The sequence below is a fragment of the Nerophis lumbriciformis genome, linkage group LG14 (assembly GCF_033978685.3).
Source record: "Nerophis lumbriciformis linkage group LG14, RoL_Nlum_v2.1, whole genome shotgun sequence".
Classification (NCBI taxonomy): Eukaryota; Metazoa; Chordata; class Actinopteri; order Syngnathiformes; family Syngnathidae; genus Nerophis; species Nerophis lumbriciformis.
Window position 1 is genome coordinate 19,643,958 of NC_084561.2, and position 16,734 is coordinate 19,660,691.

The 16,734-nt window shown below is 40.9% G+C and overlaps 1 protein-coding gene across 4 annotated transcripts in view; it reads right to left on the minus strand.

Moving 5' to 3' along the window:
- Positions 1–4,936: 4,936 nt before the first annotated feature.
- klhl26 (kelch-like family member 26) overlaps positions 4,937–16,734 on the minus strand; it is a 150,479-nt gene continuing 138,681 nt past the window's right edge. For 2 of the 4 annotated variants that reach the window (XM_061975881.2, XM_061975880.2), the window contains exon 2: positions 4,937–10,030. In XM_061975881.2, the coding sequence (XP_061831865.1) occupies positions 8,434–10,030 (1,597 nt within the window). In that variant the 3' untranslated portion in view covers positions 4,937–8,433. Of the gene's footprint in view, positions 10,031–13,250; positions 13,434–16,734 lie in introns of all 4 variants that reach the window. The other 2 variants (XM_061975879.2, XM_061975878.2) reach the window with 2 other exon arrangements.

Here is a 16,734-nt window from a genome sequence, read left to right on the forward strand (position 1 = left end):
TAGGCCCAGGGTTAGAGGGTTAGGGTTATAATAAGGTCATGCCGAATAAGGCATTAATAAGTACTTAATAATGACTAGTTAAGAGCCAATATGTTACTAATTTGCATGTTAATAAGCAACTAATTAATGGTGAATATGTTCCCCATACTAAAGTGTTACCATGTTTTTTTACTGGTGCACAAAATGAACCGTGCATGAACATCACCTTGTTCAAACAACAAAACCAACACAGTGCATAACAAATTACACACCTGCAAATAGTTTGACTTCTGCTGCTGCCGTATCCATAATATGCCGATAGGGAGAAGTTTTTATGTACACGATGAGTCGGGTGTGGCTTGAGGCTCCGCCGAACCCCTGAGGCCGACTCACCCCAGATCGAACCCAGGTTAAGAACCACTGGACTAGACTTAGACTTCCTTTTATTGTCATTCAAATTTGAACTTTGCAGTACAGACAGGGGCGCCGCTAGGGATTTTGGGCCCCATGAAAATAATCTTTACAGGGCCCCCAACACAGTGTCATTATTTTTTCTGTATTATAATTTCATCATCATTAGTGGCCTCTCTGGGCCCCCCTCCATCATGGGCCCCTAGAATCTGTCTCCTTTACCCCCTTTTTCGGCGCCCCTGAGTACATATAAGAACGAAATGTTGTTGCATTAGGTCATTGTAGCGCAGGATAAAAGAGCAATCAATCAATCATTCATTAGTGGCCTCTCTGGGCCCCCCTCCATCATGGGCCCCTAGAATCTGTCTCCTTTACCCCCCCTTTTCGGCGCCTCTGAGTACATATAAGAACGAAATGTTGTTGCATTAGGTCATTGTAGCGCAGGATAAAAGAGCAATCAATCAATCATTCATTAGTGGCCTCTCTGGGCCCCCCTCCATCATGGGCCCCTAGAATCTGTCTCCTTTACCCCCCCTTTTCGGCGCCCCTGAGTACATATAAGAACGAAATGTTGTTGCATTAGGTCATTGTAGCGCAGGATAAAAGAGCAATCAATCAATCATTCATTAGTGGCCTCTCTGGGCCCCCCTCCATCATGGGCCCCTAGAATCTGTCTCCTTTACCCCCCCTTTTCGGCGCCCCTGAGTACATATAAGAACGAAATGTTGTTGCATTAGGTCATTGTAGCGCAGGATAAAAGAGCAATCAATCAATCATCCATCTTCTTCCGCTTATCCGAGGTCGGGTCGCGGGGGCAGCTGCCTAAGAAAGGAAGCCCAGACTTCCCTCTCCCCAGCCACTTCGTCCAGCTCCTCCCGGGGGATCCCGAGGCGTTCCCAGGCCAGCCGGGAGAGATAGTCTTCCCAACGTGTCCTGGGTCTTCCCCGTGGCCTCCTACTGGTCGGACGTGCCCTAAACACCTCCCTAGGGAGGCGTTCGGGTGGCATCCTGACCAGATGCCCGAACCACCTCATCTGGCTCCTCTCAGTGTGGAGGAGCAGCGGTTTTACTTTGAGCTCCTCCCGGATGACAGAGCTTCTCACCCTATCTCTAAGGGAGAGCCCCGCCACTCAGCGGAGGAAACTCATTTCGGCCGCTTGTACTCGTGATCTTGTCCATCAATCAATCAATCAATGTTTATTTATATAGCCCTAAATCACAAGTGTCTCAAATGGCTGCACAAGCCACACAACGACATCCTTGGTTCAGATCCCACATAAGGGCAAGGAAAAACTCACAACCCAGTGGGATGTCAATGTGATTGACTATTAGAAACCTTGGAGAGTACCGCAGATGTGGGTGACACCCCCCCTCTAGGGGAGACCAAATGCAATGGACATCGAGTGGGTCTAGCATAATATTGTGAAAGTCCAGTCCATAGTGGATCTAACATAATAGTGAGAGTCCAGTCCATAGTGGATCTAACATAATAGTGAGAGTCCAGTCCATAGTGGATCTAACACATACTTGCCAACCCTCCCGAATTTACCGGGAGACTCCCGAAATTCAGCGCCTCTCCCGAAAACCTCCCGGGACAAATATTCTCCCGAAAATCTCCCGATTTTCAGCCGTGCGGACCTGAGTGAGGACAGCCTTTTTTCCCGACGGGAGGACAACAGGGTGACAAGAACTAAATCATCCAGACTAGAGATAAATTGTATTATTATGTTTATCTTACCTAAAAAATATATTTATTAATAAAAAAAATAATAATAATAATCACATTTTTACTATATTTTGCTAAAAACATCAAAATTAATTGTATTTTTATTTGTATTTTTTCTGACTCCTTATTACATCCAGCCATAGAATTATACATTAAATAAACATATTTGAAATAATTAATTTTAAATTATCATAATAATTCATTTAAAATTACCATATTTAATTATTAAAATAATTGCTTGTTTATCAACAACTTTAGCATTTTATTCATTACATTTTGAAGCTCTCAGAAGCCAAGTTATGTTATATTCCTTAAGATTTATTTATGCAAGTTTGAAGTATCAATTATCTAAACAGTTTTGTTTACATATTTTCAGGATATATATATATATATATATATATATATATATATATATATGTATATATATATATATATATATATATATATATATACATAGCTGTCAATATACTCCTCCCCTCCTAACCACGCCCCCAACCACGCCCCGCCCTACCCCCACCACGCCCCCACCACCTCCCGAAATCGGAGGTCTCAAGGTTGGCAAGTATGATCTAACAGGAGACCATCCCGAGCGGATACGGGTCAGCAGCGCAGAGATGTCCCCAACCGATGCACAGGCGAGCGGTCCACCCCGGGTCCCGACTTTGGACAGCCAGCATATCACCCATGGCCACAGGACCTGTGCCCCCCCCCGCCCCTTCCACAAGGGAGCGGGGGGCAGAGCAGAAAAGAAAAGAAACGGCAGATCAACTGGTCTAAAAAGGGGGTCTATTTAAAGGCTAGAGTATACAAATGAGTTTTAAGATGCGACTTAAATGCTTCTATAATCTTCAATAAGGTGCAGGTATACAAACCCCGTTTCCATATGAGTTGGGAAATTGTGTTAGATGTAAATATAAACGGAATACAATGATTTGCAAATCATTTTCAACCCCTTTGCGCCTATAACATTCCGGATGGTTCTTTTCCTCTTTGGTCCGGAGGACACGACGTCCACAGTTTCCAAAAACAATTTGAAATGTGGACTCGTCAGACCACAGAACACTTTTCCACTTTGTATCAGTCCATCTTAGATGAGCTCAGGCCCAGCGAAGCCGACGGCATTTCTGGGTGTTGTTGATAAACGGTTTTCGCCTTGCAAAAGAGAGTTTTAACTTGCACTTACAGATGTAGCGACCAACTGGAGTTACTGACAGTGGGATTTTGAAGTGTTCCTGAGCCCATGTGGTGATATCCTTTACACACTGATGTCGCTTGTTGATGCAGTACAGCCTGAGGGATCGAAGGTCACGGGCTTAGCTGCTTACGTGCAGTGATTTCTCCAGATTCTCTGAACCCTTTGATGATATTACAGACCGTAGATGGTGAAATCCCTAAATTCCTTGCAATAGCTGGTTGAGAAAGGTTTTTCTTAAACTGTTCAACAATTTGGTCACGCATTTGTTGTCAAAGTGGTGACCCTCGCCCCATCCTTGTTTGTGAATGACTGAGCATTTCATGGAATCTACTTTTATACCCAATCATAGCACCCACCTGTTCCCAATTTGCCTGTTCACCTGTGGGATGTTCCAAATAAGTGTTTGATGAGCATTCCTCAACTTTATCAGTATTTATTGCCACCTTTCCCAACTTCTTTGTCACGTGTTGCTGGCATCAAATTCTAAAGTTAATGATTATTTGCAAAAAAAAAACGTTTATCAGTTTGAACATCAAATATGTTGTCTTTGTAGCATATTCAACTGAATATGGGTTAAAAATGATTTGCAAATCATTGTATTCAGTTTATATTTACATCTAACACAATTTCCCAACTCATATGGAAACAGGGTTTGTACATTAGCATCGAGATAGTGCATTTTGAAAAGCGTAGCCTGGCTTTTATACGTTTTTTAAGGGGTGACAAAAAATAAAGTACCATTTGATTTTACTGAATCAGTATAGAATTCAGTCGGTACCCATCCATTATTAGATATTACATCTTAGAAGATATGCGCAGTCAGGGCGTTGAGGGGATCTGGTTTGGTGGCTGCAGGATTAGATCTCTGCTTTTAGCAGATGATGTGGTCCTGATGGCTTCATCTGGCCAGGATCTTCAGCTCTCACTGGATCGGTTCGCAGCCGAGTGTGAAGCGACTGGGATGAGAATCAGCGCCTCCAAGTCCGAGTCCATGGTTCTCGCCCGGGAAAGGGTGGAGTGCCATGTCCAAGTTGGGTAGATCTTGCCCCATGTGGAGGAGTTCAAGTACCTCGGAGTCTTGTTCACAAGTGAGGGAAGAGTGGATCGTGAGATCGGCAGGCGTGGTGCGGCGTCTTCAGTAATGCGGACGCTGTATCGATCCGTTGTGACGAAGAAGGAGCTGAGCCGGAAGGCAAAGCTCTCAATTTACCGGTCGATCTACGTTCCCATCTTCACCTATGGTCATGAGCTTTGTGGTATGACCGAAAGGACAAGATCACGGGTACAAGCGGCCGAAATGAGTTTAGAGATAGGGTGAGAAGCTCTGCCATCCGGGAGGAACTCAAAGTAAAGCCGCTGCTCCTCCACATCGAGAAGAACCAGATGAGGTGGTTGGGGCATCTGGTCAGGATGTCACCCGAACGCCTCCCTAAGGAGGTGTTTAGGGCACGTCCGACCGGTAGGAGGCCACGGGGAAGACCCAGGACACGTTGGGAAGACTATGTCTCCCAGCTAGCCTAGGAACGCCTCGGGATCCCCCGGGAGGAGCTGGACGAAGTGGCTGGGGAGAGAGAAGTCTGGGCTTCTCTGCTTAGGCTGCTGCCCCCGGGACCCGACCCGGCTTTAAATGCCACCATTATTGAAAATATAAACAATGCGCTTGAACGTCAGTTTTTCATCATCATTCTGACATGGGTACCATGTCAAACTGTGATGTGAGCAGTTGCTTTCGTGCTGTAAATGTATTGTAAATCCAATGGTAATATCCAACTCTACAGTCCTTTTCTTCTACCGGTAGTTATTTAAACAGGTGTAGAATAATATCAGTGTACAGTAGAAAGTGGAGACAAATACAGAATGTATGATGTTGCCTATGGAGAAGAGCATTAAGTTTTATACTAAATCAAAGATAACACAAGTACATTTTAAACCTGATACAACTTTATTAAATATGCACTTAGAGCAGTGGTTCTTAACCTTGTTGGAGGTACCGAACCCCACCAGTTTCATATGCGCATTCACCGAACCCTTCTTTAGTGAAAAATAAAAAAAAATTTTTTTTCTAATTCAAGACAAAGTTATATGTTTTTGGTAACACTTTAGTATGGGGAACATATTCTAAGTAACAAAGACTTAATTTAGAGTTATTTGGACACTAGGGGAACATATTCTAAGTAAAAAAGACTTAATTTAGAGTTATTTGGTTAGGGTTAGGGTCAGGGTTAGAGGGTTAGGGTTATAATAAGGCCATGACGAATAAGGCATTAATAAGTACTTAATAATGATTAGTTAAGAGCCAATATGTTACTAATTTGCATGTTAATAAGCAACTAATTAATGGTGAATATGTTCACTATACTAAAGTGTTATCATGTTTTTTTTACTGGTGCATAAAATGAACCGTGCATGAACATCACCTTGTTCAAACAACAAAACCAACACAGTGCATAAACGCACAACAAATTACACACCTGCAAATCAGTCAGCTGTTGCCGTATCCATAATACGCCGATAGGGAGAAGTTTGTATTTACACGATGAGTCGGGTGTGTTTTGACCTCCGCCGAACCCCTGAATCTGACTCACAGAACCCCTAGGGTTCAATCGAACCCAGGTTAAGAACCACTGACTTAGAGCCACACATATAACTACATTCCAATGGCTGCAGGTCCCTTATCTTGCATGTCATTAAAGAGTGTGCTTTTTTTACTTGAAAGGGCAGAGCCCGCATTACAATGTACATGCTTAGCCGCTTCCAGGCGGTATTTCCTGATCAGGAAAACATCACACATATTCCTGCAAGAGAGTTAAATACAACAATCATGTTTCAGTCTGCAGTAACAAGGGCAATACGGCAGCAGAAAATACATTTGAGAAACGGTTCAAAGGGACAAAACGAGTCAGTTGAGTAGGTTACAACATCCACTCAAAAGTAAAACCATTACAATCAACGAGGATAGAAAAAAACAGAGACGATTGGTACTCAAGACAAAAGCACTTAGGAGCGGACACTCACGCAAACATACAGTACAGGAGTCGGGTAGCTGCCACAACAGACACACACTGAGGAGTTGTACACAAAAATAGATCATGAGGACCTTGAAGTATAATTGCAATTTGGTTTGTGAGTCATTGAATATATATCATATTCAAAATAAAAACAAGAAACAATAAAAAAGGTTTTTAATCCCTAAACTCGTATACAGTACAACTTAAATATGCAACATTTAGTTGCACCGTTGAGTCTCATTTAAATGCTGAGAATAGAAAAAAGATAAATGTGTTGAGGAAAAATTAAGGTCCTGATAATATAACTTAGTGGAGTTTATTTTCCACTAATATCAAATGGTTCAAAACCAAATGTGAAATAATCACAAGTAATACAGGTGAAACTAAAGCAATTAAGTATCGTGCAAAAGTTAATTCAGGTCAGCAATTCAACTTCAAACGTGAAACTAATATAGGGGGCGGCATGGCGCAGTTGGGAGAGTGGCCGTGCCAGCAACCTGAGGGTTCCTGGTTCGATTCCCAGCTTCTACCAAATAAATGGTTATACTTGTATAGTGCTTTTCTACCTTCAAGGCACTCAAAGCGCTTTGACACTATTTCCACATTCACCCATTCACAAACTGATGGCGGGAGCTGCCTTGCAAGGCCCTAACCACGACCCATCAGGAGCAAGGGTGAAGTGTCTTGCTCAAGGACACAATGGACCTGACTAGGTTGGTAGAAGCTGGGGATCGAACCAGGAACCCTCTGGTTGCTGGCACGGCCACTCTCCCAACCCACCTAGTCACGTCCATGATATGTGATATTAACTTATTACATTCTAAGTGAGGAATGCCAAGCCTTAATTTGTTATAATTTTGATGATTATGGCTTACAGTTTTTAAAAACCCAAATTGTCATAAGCTTTGAGTCATCATCATCAAAATCATGTCAAATGAAAGCTTGAAACATCTTGAGTTGGGTCCGTGTACCTTCCGTGCATTCGATTCCCAAGTCTGAAACGCAAATCAAATAACAAAATTAGGGCTGTTTTTTTATTTTTACTATGTATAGCAGATTTTAAAACAAACAAAAAAGTGTTGATTTTCATTCAAATATTGCCATAAAATTGGATTTTGTGCTGTTTTCCTTTTATGGATTTTGTGTACTTTCCGTTCATTCCATTTCCAATTCTTAAATGCAAATCAAAAAACTAATTTCGAACCATTTTTTTCGATTTTTATTTCTGAAACAAATGTTATTTAATGACACTTTCTTTAAAACGACAATAGGACTCTTGCTGAACAAAGGTGTTCCGCTAAAAACTTGCTAAACGCAAAGGAAAAGCTAAAATACTGCTTCCGGTTCAATTCGTCATCACACAGATAGCCACGCATGTTTGCATTTTGGATGAACATATACCGTATTTTTCGGACTATAAGTCGCAGTTTGGCCGGGCTCCAGTGCGACTTATATATGTTTTTTTTTCTTTTTTATTATGCATTTTCGGCAGGTGCGACTTATACTCCGGTGCGACTTATACTCCGAAAAATATGGTATTTGATTTTTGCGTTTCTCTGGAAAAATAAAAATCCACAAAAGGAAAACAGCACAAAATCCAATTTTATGGCAATATTTGAATGAAAATCAACCCTTTTTTGTTTGTTTTAAAATCTGCCCTACATAATAACAATCGAAAAACGGCCCTAATTTTGTTTTTTGATGTGCGTTTAAGAATTGGAAATAGAATGAACGGAAGGTACCCGGACCGAGTTGTATGTAATGAGCCTACGTCATCTATTAGTTTCACCTTGAAAATCGAATTGGTGGAATAAAAAAACTTTTGCACGATATATATATATATATATATATATATATATTTTTGTTTTTGTTTTTGTTTTTGTTTGTTTAACCTGTACATGTGATACAGAAACACTAATGTACTGATAAAACATGTGATCTATTATATAGAAGTGTCATAAACCCTTGCTTAACAGGCTTTCAGACACAAACATGCTCATTTCTATGGAACGCCACATAATAATAAAATGTCCCGTGGTCAATTTGAAGGCGGAGAACTTAAGTACCTTGTGATGTTGATGGAATCACACGAAAAGAGAACCAGAGCGAAGTCTTCACAGCCAAGAGGTCAGATATTCCACATGTGTCTGTGGAAGTACAACTGGTGTGCAAGCAATCCCGGCAAATGATTCAGGGAAGTGCAAATCTCTCTCCCACTCATCTGTCTCTGTGTTGTACACCTGTACAATGCTAGTGACGTTGTTCAGGTGCCAGTTATACCCTCCGACGACGTAGATCTTTTTGTCCAGTAAGCAGCAGCCAGCCTCAGACTGCCCTGCTCTCATGGGGCTCACGGTGGTCCACTGGTCACTCTGCGGATTGTAATACTCCACCGCTAGCACGTCAAAACAACGGTCCACGTGGTCCATGCGCCCACCTAGAGCATAGACCCGATCCTCACTGCAGATCATGGCATGCAGCACTCTAGGCTCATTCATGGGAGCTCTGAAGTTCCACTGGTCGGCCTCTGGGTCGTAACAGTGAAGAGTTTTCTTGTCGTCTAAAGAGACGCCATAACCCCCTGAGATATATAGCTTTTCTCCACAGGTAGTCCCTGCGTGACCCCAAATCCTGCGTTTTAAAGGCTCCACAAAGGTCCACTCATTTTTCTTTGGGCAGTAACGCTCTACAGATGATAGGCTGCCGGATCGATTGCGCCCTCCAGTGGCATAAATCTTCCCGTTCAAAACACTGACTTGAAACTGGATACGGGGCTCCTGCATCGGATGGATGCGCAGCCACTGGTTCAAGTGCGGATCAAAGCGCAAACAGCTGACCACGGCCCCTTCACCGCTACGAAACTGTAAATGCTGCCCGCCGACAATGTATACAAAGTTATCGAGCACGGCGACACAGGCGTGACTGCACCCCGTGTCCATCTCCGTCAACTCCTTGAACTGGCGAGAAGCAATGTCAGGGAGATAATACACCTTGGTGGTCACTGTGCGATCGTTGTCAGTGTACGGGGTGCCGCCGAAGGTGATGAAAGACACCACGTCAGAACGGATGCGTGTGCGCGGCGACTGCATCTCGTGCTGCCGGAATGGAAGAATCTGGTAATTGAAGGCCTCTAGGAGGTACTGACGGCACAGCACATCCTCCACCATGATGTCTACGGTCTGAACACTGTCCACCAGCTCGGACGAACGCATGAGTGGGAAGCGCACGTGGCGGAGGACGTCGCTGGCGTCCGCCCGGCGAGACTCATCGTGTTGGAGCCATCGGATAGCAGCATGGAAGAGATCGATCTCGCTGCAGTTCTTCAGCTTGTTGCTCTGCAGAAAGAAGATGAGGCGCTCCAGGGGAATGTGCAGAAAGTCGTCCTCCTCGGCTATTTGGAGAAAGTGGCGAAAAGTGAAGGCATCCACCGACGCCTTGAGGGAAGACAAGCTGAAGGTGGTGGCCATCTTATCGATGTGCAGGCATGTCTTGACACTCATCGCTGACTGCAGGAACTCCTCACAGAGCTCCACAACAGGGTCCATCTGGAGGAAGACAGCTGCTCCAAGGACATCCTGAATACAGTCCAAGTCTAAAGTGACTTCTGCACTGTAAGCAAAGTCTATAATATGCTTCAGCCCTCGGGCGGACAGACCTTTCAGCTCAATAGTATTTTGATTTGATTCCTTCATGCCTCCAGTGAACATGGCTCTGCAACACAAAAACAAATGAAATGGGTGAATCTTTCATAGAGATACTCATGCTGAATGCAGAACTCAGACAGACTGCTTTCAACAACAAGATCAGAGCCCTTATAATATAAAAACAGTAGAGAGGGCAGTGCCTTCGGGTATCAGCCTACTCTATAATTGACCATCTTACGGATTCAGTAAAAGAGGCAGACAAGCTTCTTCTGAATCATCCAAGGGCCCAGACTAACAGGGGGTTTCCCACAATACACCAAGCTCCTCACTATATCTTGCCCAGTCCATAATGCTATTTATAAGTACAGTAGTACCTCAGTTTTCGTTACTAATCTGGTCCAAAAAGGTCCAATGAAGACTGAATTTTTCGGAAAAACAAATCCATTCCCATAAGCCAGGGGTGTCCAAAGTGCGGCCTGAGGCCCATTTGTGGCCCGCAGGTCATTCTTTAAACGGCCCCACGGCACATTCTAAAAATACAATAAAAAAAATAAAAAACATAAAAAGTGTTATAAAAGAGCAAACAGGTGAAATAAAACAAGAAAATGTTGCAATGTTTACTCTAATAACACAAAGCTGCCATGCAGGCTGTTTCTTTCTTTAAAACATAATAATGACTCAAAATCAATGTCATTATGAATTATTGACCTATTCAAGGCTCTACTTACGTCACATTAAATATTCCACTTTGAGATATTTTTGGGGGGAAATGTTGCATATTTTTTGTTTGCCATATAAAAAAACTGAGCTGTTTTTTTAAAGAAGGGCCTAAAACGAACAAACAAAACACATAAACAACAATAAACCTTATAATTGACAGATAGATCTGAAGTTGATCATGAGATTATTGTGTTAAAAGTAAACAGTAAAAAAAAAAAAATTATAATTTATTTTTTAACACTTTAATGAGTAGGACCCTTTTGGATCCCCAATAATTTTAGTGTGATTTGTTTTTAAGTGTCATTGCTCAAAATATAATAATGAATCAATGTTGTTATGAGTTATTGACTGTTTTAAGGCTCCAATTATTACAAAATCTCAAATATTCCACTTAAAAATTTTATTGGGGGAAAATATTGCATATTTTGTGTTTTTTCCATAACAAACAGAGTTTTCTTTGGCAAAAAGTGCATACAACTTAAATCTTTAAAAACTGTATATTGACATATAGACCTAATGTTGATCTAGAGATTTAAACCTTGAATAATAATACAAATAATAATACTGAATAATGACACATTTTTTGGGTTACCCGGGATGAAGCCTGAGTGGAGGCCTAAATGTATATTTTTTATACATATATTGTATTGGCTTTAAAATAAAAAAAATATCAAAATGGCCCCCGCTTGCTTTGATTTTTTTCAGTGTGCGGCCCTCAGTGGAAAAAGTTTGGACACCCCTGCCATAAGCAATTATGCATATCCAATTAAGCCAATCCAAACACCCTGAGGTGTGAACACAAAACACGTTTTAAAAAGAATAATTATAGTTTTACATGCGAAATTAGAGCTGCAGTAGTAGGACTAGATCTAGTAGAATCAGATCTGACCAATCTAAGTCTATGAGCATGAACTAATGAAGCCTACTTGGATTAGAGGCAAAACATTTTGTAAAACAAACCAAGCAGTCCAGTTGCAATCGAATGAATGCCATGAGAATCCAATGACCTGGATGAATGAGAACATCCATAGACATAGAAACCTTTAGTTGGCAACGACCGAGATGAGCGGAGAGTGAGGAGAGCGCCACCTTTGTACTTTGCTACAATTTCTTTTTAGAATTCTTACCTTCTTTATCAAACTGCTGGCACTTGCAACTTACTTTAGACCCAAGGTGGCTTATTTTGCAGCCATACGCAATAACAAACAAAAAAACACAGAGACTGAGACACCAACTCGTGTGATGCTGGGTTTTTTTGGGCACTGGATTCTGCAGAATGAGATGCCGTGAAACAGACTAGTTTGTTATGCGCAATGTTCAGCCGTACGATAACCGGGACTGTATAAAAACTGTTGGTAAAAAATTTTCGTTGAAAACCCAATCATACCAAAAGTGAGGTGTACAAAAACCGAGGTACCATTGTATAACCAACTTTATCTTTGTTTATATTTTACAAGTTTTTCCTTCTTCATTTACATATACATCATTATGTACCATAGCTTATTCTTCTTCAGTATAACAATTATCCCATCTACTAAAATATTTCTAAACTTTTCAAAATTGACTGCAGTTTTTTGTTATTATTTTTGCATAACAATCCTGCTTGTAAGAGGCAGCTAACAATAGGCTACGGGTAATGGGTATAAAATCTGCAACGATCGCTACTGTTGCAAACATTGCAAATAAGAACATAAAACTGTGACTTACAATGTCCACTCTCACTGGTATGCCGACTGATGGGATGTTGTATCTTTCAGAACCTGTGCTCTCCTTGAGATGTTAAATTCTCACTCCTCAGTTGGTGCCACAACCTTCTGCTATACATGTGAGAGGCATGATTAATAAACTAGCATTAACTTGTCCAAAATCAAGGCAATACAGCAGCAGCGAAAGCAGCTCAAGCTTCTTCTACATCTCAAGGCAGGTGGCAACCAGAGTTCGTCGCAGTTCAAGCTCGATAGTAGCTACTAGATGGCTCTTTGATTGTAGTCAGAGGAGCAGTGTGAGCAAGGCGACGTGACACTACTCCAGAAAAGTAGTTTATCGTGTTGGCTCTTAAAATAATGTTGCTATAGGTTACAATAATGTTGCTATAGCTTACATTAATGTTGCTATAGCTCCGTTAATATGCAGGTCACGGCATGTGAATGGAGTGTTATTAGTGGTTTGGGGGTGTTTTGTTATAGAGCTTTATAGGTGGAGTAGATACAATCCTTAACCTGCAATTGTTAGCTGCCTCATACTAGTGTTTTCTTTACTATTTAGAACACACTGAAGAGGAAATGTGTGTTTTTGTCTCACATAGGGATTGTCGTTGAGAAGCAAAATTCCCAAAAAAGTGCAGTTCCTCTTTAAGAATACAGTATTTACTCTGGTTAGAATGTGATCCAACCAACATCCTTTTACATTTTGTTGTCTGACATTTTCCACCTTTCTCTCTTGACCAAAAGGCTTTAGAGCTGGCTGCACTGGCGCCTCATGCAAGGTGCTTGGAGTGAAAGCATCGGCTAAGTGCTTTGAAATGAAAATGTATACTGGTACTAGGAAGTCCTTTGATCCACACTAACCTGAAGTAATCACTACAAGCGGCCAGCACAGCTTTGTGGACCTGGAAACGCTCCTCATTGACGGCCAGCACCACATCAAGAAGTTGCCCTTGAGACCGCAATACCGACAAGCCCTGGAGGAGGGTGGCACTGTGGCTGGGGGCTGAAAATGTGCAGCGCAGGGTGCTATTCTTGCTAGCCATTCTGGAAGAGAAAAAGGCCTTGTCACTTTGAGTGGAACAAGGGATCCTGAACTGAAACTGTGAAATTCTTCGGACTTTCAACTGAATTAGGTTGGGATTTTAGTTCTGCGAGACAAGGGAAATTAATGTGACGTAAAGAACTCACTATTAAATAATTTCATTGGGAAGCATTAACAAACATTTATGCAAAATAGGTTGGACAGTACCGTATATTAGCCTTCATTATTTTATCTTGTCACTCTGTATATATAAGGAGGGGTTGTTGCTGCTCTCAAAAAGGTAGGGATCATATTCAGATTTCAGGTTAAATTTCAGGATGAACATAAAATACAGGTGAAATTAACTTGATTTTCTCTATACAGGATTTTTCGGATTATAAGTCACAGTTTTTTTCATACTCTGGAGCGACTTATGTCTGAAATTATTAACACATTACCGTAAAATATCAAATGATATTATTTATCTCATTCACGTAAGAGACTAGGCGAATATCAGCAATCGTCACACACACACGTCAACCAATAAAAATTTGGCGGGGGCGGGTTATGGCAGAAGTGCATTGTGGGTCATGGCAGAAGTGCATTGTGGGTCTTGGCAGAAGTACATTGTGAAAAAAAAGATGCTACCTGCTACTACTTCCGTATCGGGAGAATGTGCCATGCAAGTTTTCTGGATGTCATTGGATGAATCGACAAAGCATGGGCTTCAGTGACAACCGAAACCATCCTGTCCGGATTCAGCAAGGCTGGAATAATTGGAACTGCAACTGACGATGACTCTAACGTAAGCGACGTACCGATAGAAGAGGAAGCATTGTCTACCTTTGGAGTTGGCAGAGTTGTTTAGAAGCGACACCGAGGCAGAAGATTTCATCGGATTTAGCGATTAGGAGTAGAGACACTAGGGCTGCAACAACTAATCGATTAAATCGATTAAAATTGATTATTAAAATAGTTGGCGATTAATTTAGTCATCGATTTGTTGGATCTATGCTATGCGCAGAGGCAATTTTTTTTTTTAATAAACCTTTATTTATAAACTGCAACATGTACAAACAGCTGAGAAACAATAATCAAAATAAGTATGGTGCCAGTATGCTGTTTTTTTCAATAAAATACTGGAAAGGATAGAAATGTAGTTTGTCTCTTTTATCCGATTATTAATCAATTAATCGAAGTAATAATCGACAGATTAATCGATTATCAAATTAATCGTTAGTTGCAGCCCTAAGAGACACGTATATAAGACCGCCCACAAAACTGCGCATCATGAAAGGACTGGCTTGAAAAGAGTCTGGAAACACAATCTTTGCAAAGAACCACTATTAGATGTTATGTAAACCACAAAAATGTGCATAAAAATATAGAAAAAATCAATCATAATACGACCCCTTTAAGAAACAACATACACCAATCTAAACTTACATAAACACGTTGCTGTCTGAGCGACTAAAGTATTCAATTGGGCACATTGAACCGACAAGTTGTGCTCTTAGCCAGTGGTCCCCAACCTTTTTGTAGCTGCGGACCGGTCAACGCTTGAAAATTTGTCCCACGGACCGGGGGGCGGTATTTTTTTTTTTTTTCCATAAAGAAATACAATCATGTGAGCTTACGGACTGTATCCCTGCAGACTGTATTGATCTATATTGATATATAATGTATATATTGTGTTTTTTATGTTGATTTAAAAAATGTTTTTTTAAATTAAAAAAATATATATATATTTTTTCTTTTTATTTCTTGTGCGGCCCAGTACCAATCGGTCCGCAGACTGGTACCGGGCCGTGGCCCGGTGGTTGGGGACCATTGCTCTTAGCCTCGAAGTTTACAAGACGTAGGTGTTTTTACGATGCGTTCAAGGACCGCTGAACAGACTGGGACACAACGCTTGCCAAAAATGATCATAATAGTTTATTTTTGTTACACACTTTTTATTATATATTAATCTTAAAGGGAAACTGAACTTTTGTTAGAATTGTGTCTATCATGCGCAATCCTTTTGTGAGACAAGCACATATATGGTTTTCTTTTTTTTATGCATTCTACACGCTAGCAGAAGTCAGCTAACAATAGAGCAAATGATATTGGCTCTAACATTTTATATACACGCTGTAAGTATAAATGTAATGTAGTAACAAGCACATTCGTAATATCCTGTACTTTTTACATATTTTGGTAATTTTATGCATACGATACCGTATTAATTTCACAAACACATTACAAAATTCGCTATTTCCTTTAAGAGACAATGACTACTTTGGGACAAAAGATGATCCAGAACCTTTTATTTTTGAGCCTCAATACACGGTGGGAGCTACAAGCTGTAGAAGCTGAGTGATCAACAGATCCAGCAAGTAGCAGTATTGCTAAGTTCTAAACAAGAAATACAAACTACGAACATAATAAAACAATCACTCACTGTACAATGTCAGCTCTCACTGGGATGCCGACTGATAGGATGTTTATATCTTCCCGTTTAGATGAAGACTTAAAGGTGCGGTTTGCAACTTCCTCACAGCAACATATTTCAAAACAAAAAATATAACAAGAACACCCCCGGCTAGCTTATGTAACAATCAGTGGCTTAATTGTACACATTTGTTTGACAATTGTCTATAATTTTCCACAATTACAAATTATGTAATAAAAATGCTTACCAGCCCGAATAAAATGATTGGTGTTTACGGCGGTCACTCACACTGTCTCGTCAACACGCACATGGAGGTAGCGCGTGCACATATACAAAAGCAGTTCAAGAGAAGCAACGAACAATTTGCAGTCATGTTGTTGTTATAAAATATACATTCAATGAAAGTTAACGCGAGCTATCCAAATTACTATTATTAGCTAACAACACTTAGAGCTAGTGCGCGTGCATGTGTTACGTACTTACGTAATTATTCATTACGTAGGAGAAGCCATAAGAGGGCGGGCCATAATGTAAAACACATTGGAAACTTGGCGCCCTATAGACATCTTTGTAAATGTTGCAAACATCCCTTTTAATCATAATCACATATGAGTCTCTCTTGCGACCTTTCGGTCTAATTTTAATGTAAAAGTTTACCAACATCTTAGTTATGGCCACAAACTTCTACTATAAGAGTGAGAGACATGATTTATAACTTAGAATTAACTTTTACCAACTTAGATGCGATGCAGTGGCTCACCGACTCAGTATGTCAACGGTTGTATGAGCTAGTCACCTCTTTGTCATCATGGTGCAGCTAAAAGTAGTTCCTCTACCTTACCATTTACGGTATAACAACATCACTAATACTTAATATGCAAGTCTTTTTG